The sequence below is a fragment of the Vicugna pacos genome, chromosome 9 (assembly GCF_048564905.1).
Source record: "Vicugna pacos chromosome 9, VicPac4, whole genome shotgun sequence".
In the NCBI taxonomy this organism is placed as follows: Eukaryota; Metazoa; Chordata; class Mammalia; order Artiodactyla; family Camelidae; genus Vicugna; species Vicugna pacos.
This window is the reverse complement of record NC_132995.1, coordinates 25,933,321-25,954,522: the sequence shown is the minus strand read 5'-3', so window position 1 is coordinate 25,954,522 and position 21,202 is coordinate 25,933,321. Positions and strand designations below refer to the sequence as shown.

Sequence of the window (21,202 nt, the reverse complement as noted above, 5' to 3'; positions counted from 1 at the left end):
GGTAAAGCGTGTGCTTAGCAGGCACGAGGTCTTGGGTTCAATCCCCAGTATGTCCATTAAACCATAATAATAAATAGATAAACCTAATTATCCTGTGCCCCCAAAAAATAAAAAAATAAAGAACTACATGGGGAAATGAAAGTGGTCAGTTGGTCAGCAGGTCAGTGCCCTGAGTCTTTAAGAAATGCCTTCTGTAAAGAGCGTGGCTGTGCTGGGGGTTAAGGAAGTCTTGAGAGCCCTGGACCTATTAGGGTTTTGCCATCAACTACTTGGGTGACCTTGAGCAATCACTAAGCTGCTACCCCTTCTCTGGGCTTCAGTTTCTTCATCTGTAAAATGAGAAGGATGAACTGGATTGTTGTTAGCCCTGTTCTAGTATGAAATGCTCTTTGATCTCCAAAGGGCCTCATATTCACTGCTTTTAGTCAGGTTGGGATGCCATTTTCAGGAAGGGACAGTCAAGGTTAAAATCTACCCAAGGTTCCGTCTTCTGCAATCGCAGTGGAATTGCTGCTGCTAATCTTTGATGATGCTGAGTGAAAATGGTCCCATCTGTAGAAAAAAGTAAGAGTTGGTTATTAATGGAACACTTACCAGGAGGCAGGTACTGTTCTGAACACTTTCAATGTATTATGCCTTTCTTCCTTTTTAAAATAATAGCTTTATTGAGATATAATTCACATACCATGAAATGCACCCTTTTATTTTATTTTATTTTTATTTTTTACTGTATTGAGTTATAGTCAGTATACAATGTTGTGTAAATTACCAGTGTAGAGCACAATTTTTCAGTCATACATTAATATACGTATATTCATTTTCACATTCTTTTTCACCATGAGCTACCACAAAATCTTTTTTTAACATTTTTTATTGATTTATAATCATTTTACAATGTTGTGTCAAATTCTAGTGTTCAGCACAATTTTTCAGTCATTCATGGACATATACACACTCATTGTCACATTTTTTTCTCTGTGAGTTACCATAACGTTTTGTGTAAATTTCCCTGTGCTATACAGTATAACTTGTTTATCTATTCTACAATTTTGAAATCCCAGTCTATCCCTTCCCATCCTCCGCCCCCCTGGCAACCACAAGTCTGTATTCTCTGTCTATGAGTCTATTTCTGTCCTGTATTTATGCTTTGTTTTTGTTTGTTTGTTGGTTTGTTTTTTAGATTCCACATATGAGCGATCTCATATGGTATTTTTCTTTCTCTTTCTGGTTTACTTCGCTTAGAATGACATTCTCCAGGAGCATCCATGTTGCTGCAAATGGCGTTATGTTGTCAGTTTTTATGGCTGAGTAGTATTCCATTATATAAATATACCACCTCTTCTTTATCTAGTCATTCGTTGATGGACATTTAGGCTGTTTCCATGTTTTGGCTATTGTAAATAGTGCTTCTATGAACATTGGGGTGCAGGTGTCATCCTGAAGTAGATTTCCGTCTGGATACAAGCCCAGGAGTGGGATTCCTGGGTCATACAGTAAGTCTATTCCTAGTCTTTTGAGGAATCTCCACACTGTTTTCCATAGTGGCTGCACCAAACTGCATTCCCACCAGCAGTGTAGGAGGGTTCCCCTTTCTCCACAGCCTCTCCAGCATTTGTCATTTGTGGATTTTTGAATGACAGCCATTCTGACTGGTGTGAGGTGATACCTCATTGTAGTTTTGATTTGCGTTTCTCAAATTAGTGATACTTAGTGATAATTAGTGATACTGAGCATTTTTTCATGTGCTTATTAATCATTTGTATGTCTTCTTTGGAGAATTGCTTGTTTAGGTCTTCTGCCCATTTTTGGATTGGCTTGTTTGTTTTTTTCTTAATCCAGCACCTTAGACCACTTGGCCACGCTACCCAGATTGTTTGTTTTTTTCTTATTAAGTCGTATGAGCTACCTATATATTCTGGAGGTCAAGCCTTTGTCAGTTTCATCTTTTGCAAATATTTTCTCCCATTCCATAGGTTGTCGTGTACCCTTTTAAACTGTACAACTCGGAAGGCCTTTAGTATATGGACAAAGTTGTGCAGTCTTCATCCCAACACTGAAGCATCGTTATCATCCCCATTTTGCAAGTGAGGACACTGAGACTCAGAAGGGTTAAGTAACTTGCCCACCATCACACAGCAATTGGTGGAAGAGCTGGGCATCACTGGAGCCCTGACAAATTGTCTCCAGAGCCCATTTTTAACCATTTTTCTACATAGCCTTCTCTGGACACCCTTTAGGCTGCAGCCTGTACCTCTTCAGAGCCTAAGGGTACCTGGCATCTTCATCAAGTCCTGAGCAAGGCCTGCGGCTAGTGTCATAATCTGGGGTGCTTTTGTCCCTGCAGGTGTTCCGCTGCCCCATGAGTTTCTTTGACACCACCCCGATAGGCCGGCTCCTGAACTGCTTTTCAGGGGACTTGGATGAGCTGGACCAGTTCTTGCCCACTGTCGCTGAACAGGTCCTGCTCCTGCTCTTGGTGGTGGTCTTCATCCTGCTGATGATCAGTGTGCTGTCCCCCTATATCCTGCTGATGGGAATCGCATTACTTACTGTTGGCCTCATTTACTGCAGGTGAGTGGTTTCTTTTTGCTTGGGAACAAGGTTTGTGACTTCAGGTGCGAGTCTGGGACTAACCTAGAATCGGATGGTCCCAGAGGCTGATGGCCCAGGTCACTCACCCCCATTCTTGCTGCAGGGTGTTAAAGAGGGCCAGCAATGTGTTCAGGAGACTGGGGAACTACAGCCGCTCCCCTTTATTTTCCCACATCCTCACCTCTCTGCACGGCCTGAGCTCCATCCATGTCTATGGAAAAACTGAGAACTTCATCAATGAGTGAGTCCTTCTGCTGCCACCTGAGGGTGATGCGGACTGTGGGGCGGTGGGGAGCAGGAAGGTAGGAAACAGAGCATCTGAGAATAGCACCATCTTCAGAAGACTCAGAGAGAACATTGCTTTATTCCATTTATTTCTCTGAGTCTTCAGAACCTCATCTGGAAGATGATGCTGTAAGAATAAGAAAAATGTAAGTGATATTTGTAAGTGAAAAATGTTTGTCAGCCTTAATGACCTGTGGCTGTTATATACATTTATTCATGTAATTAATAGTAAGGTGCGTTACTGGCTTAGCACTTATTGCATTGCTTTTTTTTTTTTTTGCTCTTTCACTTCCGAACAGGTATCTAGTTATAATAAAATAATAAAAGAACAATAGCTTTCTAAATAACAAAATTTCCTTCACTATTCACACATTAGATTTGCCTTCTACATGTTTGTTGAAACAAGCAAACAGACCCTATGATTGTTGCTGGGGCTTAACTATGTAAAGATCAGTCAAACCTGGTCTGTACTGAACTACAAGAAGTTCACGGTCTAATGGAAGACAGGAGACACAGACACATATTTTGTAATAAGACATGGTTGAATATGATAGACAGCTTAGGAGAGGAGCAGATAAGATGCCAGGGAGTTCAGATGGGAAAGAGAGGATCTGCAGCTGTGAGGATGAGGGAAGGCTTTGGGGAGAAGGTGGCATCTGAGCTGATCTCAAAGCCTGGTAAGATTAGGGCATGGGAGATGGTGTGGGCTCAGTTAACTGGAATATTGGATGCACTGTGGTACCAGCTCTCCCAATGACATTGGAAAGACACTAGGACCAAGGGGATACTGGAGCGATGCATTCCTTCAGTCAACACTGAGAACCTACCAGGTGCTCAGCACCCACTGGGGACACAGTGGTGAGCAAGACAGACACAGGGTGAGTGGGCGCTGGGAAGGGGGCGCTTCCCTTCACTCACTCACGAATTCCGGCATTTATTCACTCGCATTGGCCCAAGTTTTCCATCCTGAACTAACCGTCAAGGCCAAAGTCAGAGCCCTTTCCTAGATCTGGGGTCATGGCTGAGAATGGGGTAGTGAGGATTCCCTCCCCCCTCCACTCCCCAAATTTTGTTTGTTGTCCTTTTTGGTGAGAGTTGGGAGCTAGATGCTGGAGGAAGCTCCCTTGGGAAGCCCTGGGTTAGACAGACATGTATGGTTTTCGGGTTGTCCTTTCTTTCTCAGGTTTAAACGGCTGACGGATACAGAGAATAACTACCTGCTGATGTTCCTGTCTTCCACGCGATGGATATCACTGAGGCTGGAGCTCATGACCAATCTGATGACCTTGGTGGTGGCCTTCTTCATAGTCTTCGGCATTTCCTCTGCCCCCTATTCCTACAAAGCCATGGCTATCAGCCTCGTCCTGCGGGTGAGGGAGGGACTTTCAGACGGCGGGGGCGTGGGCAGACTTAGGGGCCGTGGGACTTTGATTACATCTTGGGTTTTGGGCATTTGTGATCTTATGAACAATCTGCTGCTTGGTTCTGTTTCGTTACCACCTCTGAACTGGGAAGTCTGTATTTAAAGCTATCGAATGGAATCATAGAATATTGGGATTGAAAGGGCACCCACAGGCAACAGACTCCAACCCTTCTATTGTGCAGACGGGGAAACTGAGGCTCTGAGGGGAAGGAGTTGTCTGGATGGACAGAGCGTTAGGAGCAGGGCCAGGGCAAGACCCCTGACCTCTTGGTTTCCTGTGTGGTTTCTTTTTACTGTACTATTCAGACTCTGATTCAGTTGTCAGACTTTTCTGAGTTATCTGGGAAGGCGGTTAAAAATGTCGGTTTCCAGCCCTCCCTTGGAGCAGGGCCCCTTAGGCTTCAACGTGCACAGACCTGAAGCGGGGTGCTTGCCCCAGCCCGGCAGAGTGAGCAGCCGGGCCCTGGAGTGGGGCCGACATCCCGTCCTCCAGTGGGATTCGGAGTCAGGTCCTGGGCGGGCGGGGTCTTGGACTCTAAATTTAAAAATGGGTTCTCGAGGGGACCCTGATGTAGCAGTTGGGTGCCCCACGTCCTGAGCTCCTCCTCGCCCGCTGCAATGGGGCCAGGGGTCACGTCCCCAGAGTCCTGGGGAAGGGCTGTGAGGCCAGAGGTCGGCCTAGCATCCTCCCTGGGGACCCTGGCGCACCAGCTCCCGGGCACCCTGTCCCCGGGTGGACTCACGAACCATCCCCTCTGTACCTGGGCAGCCTTCTCTCTAACTGGGTCAGGTCTCATGAGCCCTACTAGGAGGCGTCCTTTTGGATGCAGAGGGGGTCCCTCCCGCTCCTCGTGGAGCCCTGCAGCAGACAGGCCTTTGCACACATACACAGTGCTGTGCCCACACATCCACACCTGTGCGCAGACCCTCCTGCAGGTGGCCGTGCAGGGCTCACGCCCAGAGACAGTCACCCCGTCCCATAACCAGGGCGCTGACCCGGGGCTGGCGCTCGCTGTGCTTTCTTCCACTGAACTCTCCCCACGTTCCATGGGATGCAGCCAAGTGGTTAGGAATGTGTGGTTTGGAACATGTGGGTTCACATGAGGCTCTGTCCGTGATTAGCTGTGTGACTCTGGGACAAGTCTGTCACCCTCCGTTTGCCTGGGATTCTTCTGCTGTAAAAGGGAGATAATAGGAGTTCTGAAATTACAGCTCTGTGAGGAATGTGTGAATGGGAGGATCTGTGCATGTCACACACCCAGAAGAGTGCTTGGCCCAGAATACATGCTGGATAAACATTTGCTATGACTGTTCCCAGCTTCCAGATAGGAAACCAGAGCTTCCAGGGTGAGATAACGTGACTGCATTCCCACAGCTGGTGAGAGCAGGTTTGTCCACGGTAGGACATGCTCTCCTCTCTCCCTTTCTCCCTCTCTCTGACACACACACACATGTACATGAACACACGCACACACACGAACACACACGCCCACATATGCCTCTGTGCAGAGTTGCCCTGAGACTTCCAGAACTCTGGGCTCTGGGGACAGGCTCCCAACTCAAGTCCTGGGGGATGTGGAGTGACCGAGGCCAGAGACGCTCCCTGGCGGCCGTACCCCTTGGCAGGTTGGCCGGTGCTGGTGCAGGACGGGCGGAGCCTCAGCTCTGCCAGGCGCACACAGGCACAGATACTCAAGGACACCAGGGGGGAGCTCTGCCTGGGAACCTGATGGCTTCAGAATGGCCCCAGGTTCGTCCTTTCTCCTTAGCGTCTGCTGCCCTGTCGCACCTCCATCCCAGGTAACAACCTCTCACCCTTCCTGCCTCACCCCACCCCCCAAACCCTTTCCATCCACCTTTACACTCTCTCCAGAGGGCTCTTTACTTCTGTTTCCCTCACATCACTGCCTTGGTTAGAACCTCCAAAGACTCCGTGTCCCCTTATGCACCAAACCTTAGCCAGGACCTGCCTTCCGGGCTCTCAGATCTGGCCCCAGACCCCACATGCTCTCTCTCCTCTGCTCAGGCTGGTACCTCTCTGACTTCTGCAAGCACTCTTGAGAAAATTACGTTCAGGCTTTGGGAGGCAGGAATCACACACCTTGTTGCTGGCCTAAGAGATTTCTCAGTAAATACTAGACACGCTCCTGGTTCAAGCCAAAGCAAGCTACAGAACCAGTTCAAAATGGCCTGGACCGCCTGGGAACTTATTATCTGATGTGACCAGAAGGCTGGGGTAAGGCTGTTCTCTGTTGGCTGATTCAGTGGCCTAGCAGGAACCCGTGATTGCTTTATCGTTCTGGTCTGGCACCTACACCTGACTTTGTCCTCCGGAGTGTCCACTCAAGTTCACAAAATGGCGGCTGCAGCCCCAAGCAACACATCCCCACCCAAAACTGCCACAGTCTGGAGACAAGATCACTTTTCCCACGTGCCCCCGTGTAAGAACTAGGAGTAGTTTCCTGGCATACTCCCAGCTGAGTCTTCCTCTTGCTTCATTGCTCAGGATTGTGTCATGGCTCACTCCTAAACGAGTCGCTGGCTTAACAGGATTGGTTTGGAATAACCCAAGCCACTTAGGGGCTCCAGGCTGCCAAACATCTGAGCACAAGCAAGGAAGAGAGACAGGACCAGCTGTTAATAGACAGCCGGCTCTGTCTGATGTCCTGACTGGAGGAAAGGCAGCCTCCCAACGCACCCCGGCCTCCTTCCCCAGCTCAGTGTCGTTTCATGATGGTGGCCGCCTTCTTTGACTTATACAGGCTTTCCCTCCCTGGCCTGTCCTTACCCTTTGCTTCAGCCACAGCGAGATGGCCTGTGGGACCGTGCACGTATGTGGCCATGTTGCTTCTGTCAGGACTTTGTCCCTCTTTTAGGACAAAACATCCCTCTCCACAGGTGTTTGGTTGGCTAAATCCCACCTCTCCTTAGAAATGTAGCTCCAGTGCCAACTCCTCCAGGAAGCCTTCCTTGTGGCCCTCATCTGGTGTCTGTCCCATGGCCACAGTGGAGCAGTGGGCTGACTCTGTTGTGGAGTGCCTCCCTCTGTGCTGCTGTTCTCTGGTGACCTGTCTGTCTCCGCATCTGACTGGGCGTTCCCTGAGGGCAGGGCCTGTGTCTGCGGCACTTGAAGCGTGGAGCCTGGTTTAGCACCTTTGTCCAAGTTTGTTGACTGAATGTATGATGGAGTTGTTGCCCAGCACCTTCTGCATGGCCTGGGGGCACAGAGCGTAAAGACTGGGCCCCCAATCCCAGCTCTGCCTCAAGCTTCCGGGTGATTCTGTAGGTATCATTTCCTCTATTTGGGCCTCAGTTTCCTCAGTTTGGTGCCTCCAATTCCCAAGAATCCCTGAGATCCCTCTTAGCCTCGGTTTCCCTGAAGGCTGAGCCTGAGACAAAGACTCGGATGCAGACAGATTATTTGCAAGATGCTCCCAGGAAACAGGACCGAGGGAGCAGGAGCGTGAGACAGGGAAGGAGCAAGTGCACTGTGAGGGTGTGTCACTGAGGTCACTGTCCTAGGTCACCAGCCTCAACTCTACCCAGATCTCCTGAGAAGCTATGGAATGCTCCCAGGATTGTCCCCTGAAGTCTGAGAGACAGGAGCCTTTATCTACCAGCTCCTTTTCCATTAGCTGAGGGTTGCTCCCAAGGGCCAGAGCTCCCGTGTCTCTGGGCTGCACTGCACATGGGCTGAGTGGGCTTCCGTGGTGTGGACAAAGGTTTTGAGCGGAAAGCAGAGGGTACACGAGCTGGAACAGTATCAGTGGGATTCTCGCCTGTGACTGCCCACCACAGCTGCAACTAAACTCAAAAGTGGACTCAGGGGGCACCAGAAGTGTGTGCTCCATCCCCATCAGGGAAACTGTCTTGGTTTGAGGAACTGTTCGGGGGAACCGCAACTCCTGGTTTTTGGGAGTGGGGAGAGCCTGAGTGCACCCTAAAGCCTGTTAGCCTGAAGCTTCTCCTCCATTCCAGCTGGCGTCCATGTTCCAAGGTGCTGCTCGAATTGGCTTAGACACAGAGGGGTACTTTACAGCCGCGGAGAGGATGCTGCAGTACCTGAAGTTGGGACACAGGTCTGCGTTTTGTGCAGGGGGATCTTGCCGGCTCCACATCAAAGCTGGGGCTGTGTGACCTCTACAAGCCCCGGCACCCCAGCGACCCTGAGACATCCCCAGGAGGCACCTGGGGCTCCTGGCCCTTCCTCCTCATCTCCCCTAGACTTGTGAATAGCATCTCTCAGAAGCTCTTCTGAAACTGTCGGCTCATTTTAACTGCATCCCTCATGGAGCTCCTGGATGTAGAGGGAATGATCTGCCCTTTTAGAAATGAGAGTTTTGCCCAAGTATTATAATAATAATAGTAATAATAATAATAATAATAATAATAATAATAATAATATATATAATAATTACTATTATATATAACAATATAATAATATATAATAATAATAATTATTATTATTATTAATGTTATTTCTACTCATGTCATAGTAGTTAAGAGCCTGGCTTTTTGGAGCCATATCACCTGGGTTCAGGTCTAAACTTTGAATCAGCTATGTGACCTCATGACTTAGCCTCTCTGCTCACCATCTCTGAAATGGGACAGACCACAGTATCTACTTCATTGGCTTATTGCAAAGATTAAATAACTTAACATGTAAAGCCCTTAGCATAGTGCCTGGCCTGCAGTCAAGGCTCAATATTATTATATATAGATTATCTTGTGGAATTATGAAGCAATTTAATAAGGCTGACTGAAGCATTAGCCCCATTATTCCGGAGAGGAAACTAAGGCTTAGCCGGGCTGAGCATCTTGCTTACAATTACACAGCCAGGGGCTGGCAGAGCCCTTTAAAGCCAGTCCTCTGCCCCTGTCACGAGCAGAATTTGTGAACCACAGACTCATTTAATACTGAGGGGCGCTGTTGGGACCTTGCGCCAGCAGAGGAGCCACGACCTGCAGCCAGGTGGCAGGGCATCTTCCCCATCAGTCTTTCCTCTCAAAGCACCCGCTATGCTTGTTGCAGAGTTGTGGGCGTGGAGTCATGCTGCCCCGGGTTCGAGTCCCCTGGTAGTCTGCTCATTAGCTGTGTGATTGTAAACTGTCTCTCTTTCCTCACCTGTGAAATTATCTAAAATTGCCCACTTCCTAGGTTGGGCCTTGAGAGAGGATAAGTCTGCACAAGGGATCTGTATATAAAACACATATGATAAACTAGGGAGAGTTCCCATGTTAATAACAAGGGGACTAGCAATATGGTATCTCAGCCTTTGGGGATAAACAAATCATGTTTATTTCAGGTAGAGGGTATAGCTCAGTGGTGGAGTGCATGCTTAGCATGCATGAGGTCCTGGGTTCAATCCCCAGTACCTCCATCAAAATAAATAAACCTAATTACCTCCCCATCTTCCCCCAAAAGACAAAACAAACAACAAAAAACTTTAAAAAAAGTCACGTGCATTCCAGTTGGCTGGGGGCAGGACGTTCCCTTTGGGGTGTGCTCTGATCACATAGTGGTGGCTCACCCTTGGGCTGGGGTGGGACACACACCCGACAGCTAGAGGCCGGTTGCTCAGCAGGGGATGGGCAGAGATTGATGATAACTAGTGATTTTTCTTTCTTTAAAAATGAGATGTGTGTCCCTGAGGCTCCTTTACATATAGAAGGCGCGAACTGTCCTCGTGGGTGGCCTCAGCATGGAGAAATCACATTCCAGGATTATCAGATGAAGTACAGAGACAACACGCCTATTATCCTCAATGGCCTCAGCCTGACGATTCACGGCCAGGAAATGGTGGGCATCGTGGGCAGGACGGGCTCTGGTGAGCTGAGCGTCCCGGGTCTCCCCTGAACCTCAAATTTGGCCTTTGGGTGTCAGACCTATTTTTGGGCAGGTGTTTGCTCAGCAACCCCACGGGTATTTATTGGGACCTCACTTTGTGCTGGGCCCTGTGCCAGACACTGGAGAATGAAACCCCAAGTCCCCATCGTATTGAAATTCCAGTGGAGGGGACAGATGTTAACAGGTCATCTAATAAGGAAGTGAGGAAGATGACCGCAGGTGGTGAATGCCGTGGGGAAGGGGAGGGGTGGCGTTAACCAGAGTGACTGGGTTGGTGGCTCCTTGACCTACAGTGGCCTGGGCCCTGAGGCCCACGTTTGAGCTGACTTGAGGGGTGAACAGGGTGTGGGGACGAGCACTTCCAGCAGGGGGCGTGCAGGGCTCTGCAAGGGTGAGCTCTGGGTCCTCCCTTTCCTCCTTGCCTCCCCTCCTAGACCTCTCTTGTCAGCCCCCTTCTTCTCTGCCTTCCTTCCCCCTACCCCCATCACTTTTGGGAGATCTGACTCAAGGGTCACCCAACCCCACTTTTTGCATTGTTCAAAGACACTGCTCAGACTTGAGCAATTCCTGTCCCACCCCTAGGCACTGGAGCTGCCTCCTCCAGGTAGCCCCCAAGGATGACTGGAGCCTTGAGTGTCTCGCCTCCTCGGGACCCCTGAAGGCCTTGCACTACTGCAAGGTGAAGAGCTTCCATCTGTATTCTTTCGTGTGTACTTCCCTTTCTATTTCTTGCCTGCAGTTGCAGGGCTGGGTCTGACAGAGAGAAGCTCTCAGTAGATACACTCCAATTGACTGTATTCATCCAGTAGCTATTTACTGAGCACCTACTCTCTGCCAGGCGTGTTAACACAAAGGTGAACGAGACACACGGCTGCCCCTCCCATTGACCTGATTGGTTGGACTCAAATGCCTTGGGGAGCCTGGCGAGTAACACGAGTGAAGTGGATCTGGGGTGTGAAGAAAGGAGGTTGGGGAGGGCAGAGCATTGAACTTGAACACTGTTCTGTCTCAAGGAAGCGGCAACACTTGGCTCCAGCTGCCTGTTGCCGAGGTGGGTATGGGACCAGTGTTACAGGTTCCACTGACTTTAAGAGAAGCATGCAATTTGAATTTTTTTTTTAATGGGGGCAAAAGAATTTAAAAAACAGTAACACTGTGTGTATGAAACAAAACAAATATGTGAGCTGGACTGAACCCAGGGGCTCCATTCGAGCCCTCCCAGATAGGCGGTAGGAAGCCGCTCATGACAGCTTGGAGCACCTGGAGCAGAGACGCCAGGCCTCTTCTGCTCTCCCGAGGCTCATGATGACAAGGAATGGGCCACAGAGCGGGGAGGTCAGGGCTGGAAGCCGGATACAACGTGTGCTGCCCCTCTTGCAGACGCAGGGGACAGAGGCCCCACTTGTCTCTCCCCTGCAGGGAAGTCCTCCCTGGGGGTGGCTCTCTTCCGCCTGGTCGAACCTGCCAGGGGCCGCATTCTCATCGATGGCGTGGACATCTGCAGCCTCGGCCTGGAGGACCTGCGGTCCAAGTTCTCCATTATCCCTCAAGATCCTGTCCTGTTGCCAGGGACCATCAGGTGAGTGCGGGGCCAAGGCCAGCCCGTGAGGAGGGCGGCTCCTGGCAGAAGTCACAGGTCGGAGTGCTGGAGCTGGGCTGCCTCTGGTTACCCGGGGCCAAAGCCCTGATTTCTAGGCCTCTGCTCTCTCCTGGGCACACGGGGCCTCACATACCCACCTGGCCCCCCTCCCCAGGGTGTCCTTGAGGACTGGATGAGGCCCTGATATACACAAGAGCACGTTGTAAACCATAATGCCCTTGACAAAAGGTGCATGATTTTTATTTTTTAGACACCTGATGGTATTGGTCAGATTACAGGTCACTATTAGCACTTTCCCTGTGGCTCACCACATCCCTCCACGTGGGCATGAGGTTCATTTTCTTCTCTCTCCCATGGGTAAAGCCAGTAGGGGCATTTAGGCTGGATGTTAGGAAATACTTCCCAGTCCAGGCAGTCCCCGCAGTGAAGCAGACAGAACTGCATCCTTCAGCCTCTTCTCCACACTTTCTGTTTCCTCGGAAGTCTACTTGGGGACTAAACTTCACCCGGATTAGTGCTGCTGAAGAACGGAGCATGTTCATTGTGTGGGAACCCAAGGCGTGGAGACTGAGGAAGATTGAAGGCATTCAAAATGAAGCTGTGGTGGGGTGTCGCTCAGGGTGGAGTACATGCTTAGCATGCACAAGGTCCTGGGTTCAATCCCCAGTACTGCCATTAAAATAAACAAACAAACAAACAAACAAACCAAATCTCTCCCCAGCCCCCAAAAAATTAAATTAAAAATTTAAAAAGCCAAAAAAAAAAAAGATTTAAAAAAACCAAACAAAAAACAAAAAAAACCCAAAAAACGAAGCTGGATCCCTCACATTTCAAGGATAACCCAGGGGCATTCTTAGAGACAAGAGAGTAAACTAACCCCAGAGCTCTGATCATCCATTTATTTACTCACTCATCATTCATTCATTCCTTCATCCTTTCATCCATTTCACTTGCCTTTTTGGAGCCTCTGCCAGGTCCCGACCTTGTGCTAGGGACTGGGGACACTCTGATGCATGACTGCTCCCTGCCCGAGGAGTGCACGGTGTCATCGGGGGTGGGGGCATTGTCGAGATGTAAGACATATCAAATTATGATACAGGGAGGCAACTGCTAGATCAGAGATATGAACCAAGTGCTGAGGGACCCCAGAAGTAGGACAAATAACTCTGCCTGGGGGAATCCAGGAGGGCTTCACAGAGGAGGGGGGAGACATTTGAACAGGGTCTTGAAGGATAAGGAGGAGCTTGCCTGGCAGAAAAAGGAGAGAAAGTCTTTCCAAGGAGAGTATAAATGTGTACAAACAGAATTTTATGATTGTGTTGTTTTAGAGGAATGAGATAACATTTAGTGACAGATATCCATGTTAAGGTAGAAGTTGGCCAGTCTATGGTGCCTTGGTATAGGAGGAGTAACAGTAAAATGAATTAATATTTATTGAGGTATGTGCCAGCCTTATGCCTTAATATTCTGCGCCATTTAACTGTCACAACCACCTTATGAGGTAGGCACTATTATTATGTATTAGTTTACAGGGGAAGAAACTGAACTTAGCAAGGAAAAGTGACTTGTTTAAGGAGACACACATGTAAATGGTAAAGGTGAGATATAACCTCAGGTATTCCAGCTCTTAACCAGTGATAGTCCCTCGTTGCAGCAGGAAGAAGTGTGGGCTGGAGTACAGGAGACCTGGGTTCACTCTGCCCTTTAAGGTGCCGTCTAATTCTGAGTATCTATGCTTCCATTCTGTCTCTCAGACTGCCTTGTGGTGTGACCTTGAACAAGGCACTTAACACCCGTAAGTCATAATTTTCTCATCAGTGAAAGAGGTATATCCGTCTCATGGGGAAAAGGGTGTCAGTGAGCCCATCTGTGAAAAAGCACTGGAGACCATCAAATATGCAACTAAGGCATTTTAGCCCTGCTTCTTTAACACAGTCTAGCCCTGCGTGCAAAATGTGTGTGGCTGCGAGAACTGGGGAAAGATAAAGCGAAGGTTAAGAACAGGTTTCAATCAGGACTGAGTGGTTGCATAAGAGGGAAGTGTTTAGAATACTGCCTACAGCAAATGCAAGTGCAAACCTAATGGATGTGAAGTCCAGATAGGGCCCAACTTGATGTTAGTCACCTGGATTATCAGCTAGGATTCTTTCACTGCAAGAGACAGAAAAAAACGACTTCACCACACAGGATACCTACTAGGGTGGCTATAATTAAGAAAAGAAAAGAAAAGAGAAAAGAAAAGGAAGGAAGGAAAGAAAGAGAAAGAAAGGAAGAAAGGAAGAAAGGAAGAAAGGAAGAAAGGAAGAAAGAAAGAAAGAAAGAAAGAAAGGAAGGAAGAAAGAAAGAAAGAAAGAAAGAAAGAAAGAAAGAAAGTAAGAAAGAAAGAAAGAAAGAAAGAAAGAAAAGAAAAGAAAGAGGAATATAACAAGTGTTGGTGAGGATGTTGATAAACTGGAACCCTCATGCACCATTGGTGGGAATGTGAAATGGCACAGCCACTGTGGAAAACAATTTGGTGGTTCCTCAAAAAGTTAAATATAAAATTACCATATGACCCACCAATTCTGGTTCTCAGTATATACACAACAGAGTTGAAAGCAAGATTTGAACAGATACCAGTATACCAGTGTTTATGACATTATTCACAATACTCAAAAGATGGAAACAACCCAAGTTTCCACTAACAGATAAGTGAATAAACAAAATATGTTAGATAAGCACAATGGAATATTATTTAGCCATGAAATGAATGAAAATTTGATATATTTTGCAGCACAGGTGGACCTTGAAAACATTATTCTAAGTGAAATAAAGGAGACATAGAAGGACAAATACTGTATATTTCCACATAAATGAGGTACCAGGAATAGGCAAATTCATAGAGACAGAAAGTGAAAAAGAATTTACTGGGGCTGAGGGGCTGAGGGAGAGGGCAAGAGGGAGATTGCTTAATGGGCAGAGTTTTTGTTGGAAATGATGAGTTTTAGTGGATTGTTACATAACATCGTGAATGTGTTTAACACCACTGAATTATATACATAAAAATGGTCAAAATGATAAATACTATGTGATGTATATTCTAACACCCACACTGCCCCAAGTGGCTTAAGCTACAAGGGCCTCTTTTGGCTCCCAACCCTGGGAAGACCAAGGCTGATTCAAGGGCCCAGTGTCCTCCTCATCCTGCCTTGGCTTCATTCTCAGGCTCTGATGGGAGCCCTGGGGGGCTCCATGTGTCCCACTCCCAAGGCAAGTGGTGCCACCTCCCCTGCTCAGTCAGTGAGAAAGAACAAGTCGCTTTCCTGGGATTCCTGTCCAAGTCCTGAGATATGCTCTGATTGGCTACCTTCCCGCCCCCAGCCAATCACTGTGGCCACAGGCTGATTTGCTTATACCTGAGTCCCTTGCCACCCTGGAGCTAGTGGTGGAGCCCCACCTGGACCACGTGGGCTTGGCGGCTGGGGAGGAGGTGGCCCCTCAACAAGGTCTGGGGGCTGCTGTTAGCAGAAGGAAGGGGTACTGGGCAGGCACAAGGAACGACCACTCATGGAAGTTCCATGGGCTTCTCTAAACCCAGTGATCCAGCTCTAACCATCCTTGGTCCCTTGCTATGTAGGGGGTAGACCGTTCAATGGTCCATGTGCTTGTTGAACCCTTCTCTTCCTCTCGCGTGGCAGATTCAACCTGGACCCCTTTGACCGCTGCACGGATGAGCAGATCTGGGACGTCTTGGAGAGGACGTTCCTGAGCAGGGTGGTGAGTGGCTGCAGGGCCCAGTCCTTGGTCTCAGCCTGCTGACCCTCCAGGCCCCTCTCACGGATATTCCAGATGCTGCCGCGTGGGGCTGAGATGGGTTGGGACCCCTAGATAAAGGCTGATGACACTCAGACAGCAGCAATGAGGGGGCACAGCAAGGGCCAGGTGGGTATGACTTTGTCCTCCTGGTGTTTACGTTCGGGGGAGACAAAGGCAATAAGCAATGAACATGCGAGATGCCTTCAGACACCGCCAAGTGCTGTGCAGGTAGTGATGCTACCAGCAGACACTGCAGTGCCGGGCCAGGCCGGGCCTCTGTAGACGTACGTACGACAGACCAATTACTGAGGGGGCAGCCGGGCACAGGTCTTCGCGAACTTTCCAGGCACGGGGTCTAACAGTTGCGGAGACTCCCAGAGGAGTGAGACGGGCGCAGCTGAGAATGAGAAAGGCCATCGGCTGGGGGTGTAGAGACGGGAGGAGTGTCACAGGATGAGAGAGGAGGGGGTATGACATTCGGTTAGGGTTCACTGCACAGTGGCCGGAGGGCCTCTTCCCTGATGTCACAGATTTCAAAGCTGCCTCAAGGACTGCAAGCAGAAGTGGAAAATGGTGCAAACTTCTCAGTAGGGGAGCGGCAGCTGCTCTGCATAGCCCGGGCCCTCCTTTGCAGCTCCAAGGTGAGAGGTGTGGGTGTGTGTTGGTCCCGGTGATGCCTGGCCTGGGAAACGCACTGGCCGTGTCTCCCTCTGGCACCACAGGACTCTGGGCCTGTGCTGGGTTCTGTCTGCAAATCCCACAAGGGCTTGCTGTGTCACTTTCTGCCATTCCGTGTGCACACGGAGGCGGGGGTGGGGAGTGGGCTGGGGTGTGCTGGGGCCAGGGTCGGCGGGCGGTCTCTGCCTGGGTGCCCTTGACCTAGGCTGACACCACCAAGTCATGACACACTTCTACAGAAAGTCACAAGTTTAGAAACGCATTAAAATAAAAATCACCTACCGTGCTTTCCTTTTAAAACTTGGATGCGGGGCACTCCCTTGTCTTGATTAGAGTTGAGAATCAGATGACAGCTGTTCTGGGGCAAAATGACCTATTTTTTAAAAGTTTCATCTGACAATGTTTCTTGAAGTTTTCCAAATATTTGGTCAGTAATTTCAGGTACTCCAGGGGCTAGTTTGGGGCAAACGTTCTGTCACAAGGGAGGCGATACACAACCATAATCCACACGTACAGACACCTCCACACTCACACGTGTATATGTACTTGCACACGCACACACAACACACAGCATGGTTACTTAGTGATAAATGCAAAAAATGTGGGTGTGGACTGTCAGAGTTTGGGCAAGAGCAGGCGGAGGGCGATGGGGCCTGAAGCAGGTTTCAGAGGAGGACCCTCCCCTCTTCCTGAGACAGGAGTGACGGGACTTGAGATATGGATGGAGCACTTCCTCAGCCTCTCAGCTCCGTATTTCACAGTTACTGAGCTGCTGGGCACGGAAGTTGCTTTCTGTATATTGTTTCCCAAATTTGAGTTATCACTTAATGATTTTTGTCATATCTGGATACCACCTACCCTGTGATTTACTCACAATGCTCTTTTTTAAAAATGGCCTCATCTTAAGCACATGCTTAGCATGTATGAGGTCCTGGGTTCAACCCCCAGTGCCTCCATAAAAAAAAAATCAACACGGCCTCATCTTATACAGGAATGTGCATAAAATCACACTTTCTGTGCTAGTTAGATTTTTCTGATGCATGTTGCTAATGAAAGGAACACAAAACTGTTAAGGTAGAAAGTACATTTATCTGCAGATTTTTCTCGTGCATATTATTGTAAAAAGAACCTTTATCCGTATACTGATGACACCATCTCCTATGCCATCCGCAGCATGTGCCTGGCCCTTCTTCGGGGAGCACTGCTCTGTGTTCATTCAGACAAATAATAAGGTGGTTCACAAAACAAGAAGTTGCCATTGGCACATATTCATTTTTGAGAACTAGATTCTCCAGTCACTAAAATAGTTAGCCCTTGGTTGAGACCTAACATTCTCTTCATAATGCAATGGCTAACTGAGCGTTCCAGGTGGGTTTTGAACCCAGTCCGAAGGTCTCGTCTTCCAGCTGAGGGACTTGGTAGCTTAGTGGTGGACGGAGCCAGGACCAGACCCCGATCTCAGCCTGAGGGAGCTGCTCACCCTCGTCTCGTGTCCACCAGATCATCTTTATTGACGAAGCGACAGCCTCCATTGACTTGGAGGCTGATGCCCTGATCCAGCACACAATCCGCGAAGGCTTCCGGAGTTGCACGGTGCTGGTCATCGCACACCGCATCTCCACTGTCCTCAACTGTGACCGCATCCTGGTCATGGACAAAGGGAAGGTGAGGGGGCATCCCCAGACTGCGGGGAGGATGGCTCCCAGGCTGGCACCACCGGAGGACTTCGAATCCTTCATGACCGAACTCAGCTGTTCCCTTGTCCTCTCCTCTCCTCTCCCCGACTCCCAGGTGGTGGAGTTTGACAGGCCTGAGGTCCTGCAGAAGAAGCCTGGGTCCATGTTTGCAGCCCTGTTGGCATCAGCCAGTTCTTCTCTGAGCCAAGGAGGATGGGGATCGAGTGGAGGCGGGAGTCCCAGCTCACCAGGGCGCACAGGAGCGCAGCTGGGAGACTGTAGTCTATGACCTCCTTGTGCAGAGATGGCTGCTTCTCCGGAAAGTGGGGCTGCTACGTGCTCAGGAGTGCTGGTGATGGGCAGCAAGGACACTGAGGAGCAAAACTTAGAACATGGCCCTCTGTGGCCCCCCAAAACTTGAGAACCCCAGCCCTAATGAAGACTAGTTAATCAAAGGATCATGTGTCTCTTTTTAACTGATATGTTGAGAAATTTCATGTTAAGGTTTACTATAGTTTTCTGATCAGTGTTAAAAGCGTTACAAATGATGTACTGATTTTGCAAAATAATAAAAGTGAAAATAAGCCACATCCTCTGTTCTGCTTTCTATGTTAGCTAGTCTCGTTCCACTCCAGGGAACAGAGACATCCTTAAACTGACTTCTGGGAAAAAAAAGGACTTGATTGGCTCATGTGATGCAAAGGTCCAGAAGAAGTTCTGGGTTGGGTGTCAATATCATAGGATGTCTACCTTGCAGCCTCTGCCTTTCTTCTACTCTCAGCAATGCTTTGTTTGGCTTCTCTCTCTGACCTTCTCTCCTCATGGTGGCAGCATGGCTGCCAGTAGCTGTAGACTTATGTCCCACCAGCTCAGCACTCCCAGGTCTTCTTTCTCCAGGTCTGAATATCACTGGGCCAGCTTGGGTCATGTTCTCATCCCTGAACTAGTCATGAGCAAGGCTGCTGGAATATAGCGACTGGCCAGGCCCGGGTCACATGCCCACACTTGGGCCTGGGGATGGGGTCAGCTGCCCTGAATCACATGGATGGAGAACGGAGGGGGTGGTTTCTCCAAAATAAAACTGGGCTGCACTTACTTCATTAACGAAAAATGGACATGGATGCTGGGCAGGCCCCCAAATAGTAGCTGTCTATTATATGCTTGTTTAGAAATAGGCATAGATGGGTGAAATGAAGAGTTAGTTTATAACATATGCCAACTGGAAATAAGATTAATTGTTCTTCCCCACCCCCTCACTGCCTTACCGAGTGGTCACAGGTATATACAAACAAAGGTAATTATTTTCAATTTACTTCTAGGGCGACCTCATTGTTGTGGGGAAATATGTTTCAAGGTATTTTCCTCTTGTTTTCAGATTATCGTGTCTGATTTTGCCAAAAGGAAAAATAAATTCAGTAAAACCAAATATTTCCCATTCTGTTGCACTGGGGGTGGGGGTGGGGGGGTTGCTGGGGGTATAATGGTATCCTGCCCACCTGAGTAAATAGTAAACAAGTCAACAGGAGGTTCCAGAACCAAGTAACAGGGTGCAGGCGAGGGGGACAGTCAGAGCAGGCTTCCTGGTGGAAGTGAGGCTGCAGTTTACTGAGACCTGAAATATGCACAAACATTTGCTCAGATGAAGAGGGCTGGGGTAAGAAAGACCGTCCCAGGCAGAGAGAGCAGCAAACCAGTCCCTGCGGGAACGAACTGTAACTGGGCTGATGCAACCACAGGGCTTCAGGCTGTTACGGAAATGACAGGCCAGCCAAGAAACAAGCACCACTCAGAGGGCTGGAGTACTCAGATGTATTACGCTGGCGGGCTCAGAGGGGCTTCTGCTCTGGAGCTCTGAGCACCTCCAAGACGTGTGCATGGGGTTTTATAGTGCATGGGGCTATTAGCCAATAAGGCTCGAACAACAAAAAGCAAGGAATCAGTACACTGGAGCTTACCTATTAGGAACAGATCACGTTACTGACAGTTGTTGAGCTTGGATTTACGAGTTAGCTTGTTAGCCCAGCCCGGCTTTTCCTTCTCAGAGCTAGTGACATGTTACATCGCCTCTGTGCCCGTCGTGGGTTCTTAGGCACCTTCTGCTTCTTTCTCTTCCTGGGGTTTTCCCAGGTGAATGTCTTCTCTCTCTTAAAGTTCCTTTTGCCCAGTTGATCTCCTTCCTCTTCATCCTTGCCTTTCTCTTCTTGGGCTCTGAGGAGTGCCCCAGGGCCCCTCCTGCTCCCAGCCTGTCACAACTCTGCAGGGTCGCAAAGTCGCTCGTCCGCAAGTTGGAGGTGAGTCCACTCGCCCTGCCCTGCCCCTTCCTGGACCTACCACAGGGCAGCTGCCTGCATCATGTGTCAGGAAGCGAGCTGAGTGCTGCTGCGCTGGATAATTGACCCACGTGTAGTTAGCTGCCTGTTTTCCTTCAGTTGGCCAGCAGATGGCAGGCTTGTCCTCACAATGCAGGCACAGCCCCGCTGATTTCAGGTCTAGATCCACAGAGAATCCACCAGGGAAATTGTTGACCCCTGAGTCAGAGGGAAAGAACTAGAGCCCATTTCCACTGGGTCTTCAGGGCCCCATCGCACCTTCCTTCACAGCAGCCTCTCTTCCTGGCGTGGTTCTCAGCCGCCGTGGCTGCACATGGGAGTCATCCAAAGTGTTTAAAAAATACTAATTGATGTCCATTCCTCAGTGTTTTGATTTGCGGTGGAGACTGAGCAACTGGAATTTTTAAAGCTGTAAATGCACAGCAAAACTTGAGAACCATTGTCTCCAAGCAGCAATAAAGCAGAATTGTTTGAAAAATTGTGTGTGTGTGTGTGTGTGTGTGTGTATGTATGTATGTGTGTATATATATATATATATATATATACACACACACACACACACAGTATTGGTAATAGTTTATTCCTTAAGCTGAGAGATAAGTATATGAGTTTGTTTTCTTTAAATAATTCTTTATATATTTGAGGGCATCTGAAATATTTTGTGACAAAATTCAAAAGACTGATATTTGATATTTCAAAAATAATTCAAAAATAATTGTAATGAGAGGACATAGAATGTTGCTCCACCTCCTTATGCTTACTTAATGGTTTGCTACTGTTTGTATTTTCAGTTACATCCCTGTGGGGATGGGGAAGCATTTTCAGCGTCCAGGGGTTCTGAGGGCCCTCCTCTGTCCTCAGGACCTAGCCTCCCTCCTGTCAAGTGCAGAGGACAAGCTTCCACACAAGCTATGTGATGCGGCACACAGTGACAGCAGGTGAGCGTGCACATCAAAGGAGGAGGTAGTCCCACTG

General features: G+C 48.8%; 1 protein-coding gene across 1 annotated transcript in view; it reads left to right on the top strand.

Annotated features, from left to right (window-relative positions):
• Positions 1 to 18,477, top strand: part of ABCC11 (ATP binding cassette subfamily C member 11) — a 66,560-nt gene extending 48,083 nt beyond the window's left edge. Inside the window, exons 21-31 of the mRNA XM_072967318.1 lie at positions 2,345 to 2,571; positions 2,696 to 2,833; positions 4,061 to 4,247; positions 8,279 to 8,367; position 8,637; positions 9,939 to 10,128; positions 11,568 to 11,727; positions 15,426 to 15,504; positions 16,074 to 16,184; positions 17,722 to 17,886; positions 18,013 to 18,477. Of these exons, the coding sequence (XP_072823419.1) occupies positions 2,345 to 2,571; positions 2,696 to 2,833; positions 4,061 to 4,247; positions 8,279 to 8,367; position 8,637; positions 9,939 to 10,128; positions 11,568 to 11,727; positions 15,426 to 15,504; positions 16,074 to 16,184; positions 17,722 to 17,886; positions 18,013 to 18,186 (1,521 nt within the window). The 3' untranslated portion in view covers positions 18,187 to 18,477. The remainder of the gene's footprint in view (positions 1 to 2,344; positions 2,572 to 2,695; positions 2,834 to 4,060; positions 4,248 to 8,278; positions 8,368 to 8,636; positions 8,638 to 9,938; positions 10,129 to 11,567; positions 11,728 to 15,425; positions 15,505 to 16,073; positions 16,185 to 17,721; positions 17,887 to 18,012) is intronic.
• Positions 18,478 to 21,202: the final 2,725 nt, after the last annotated feature.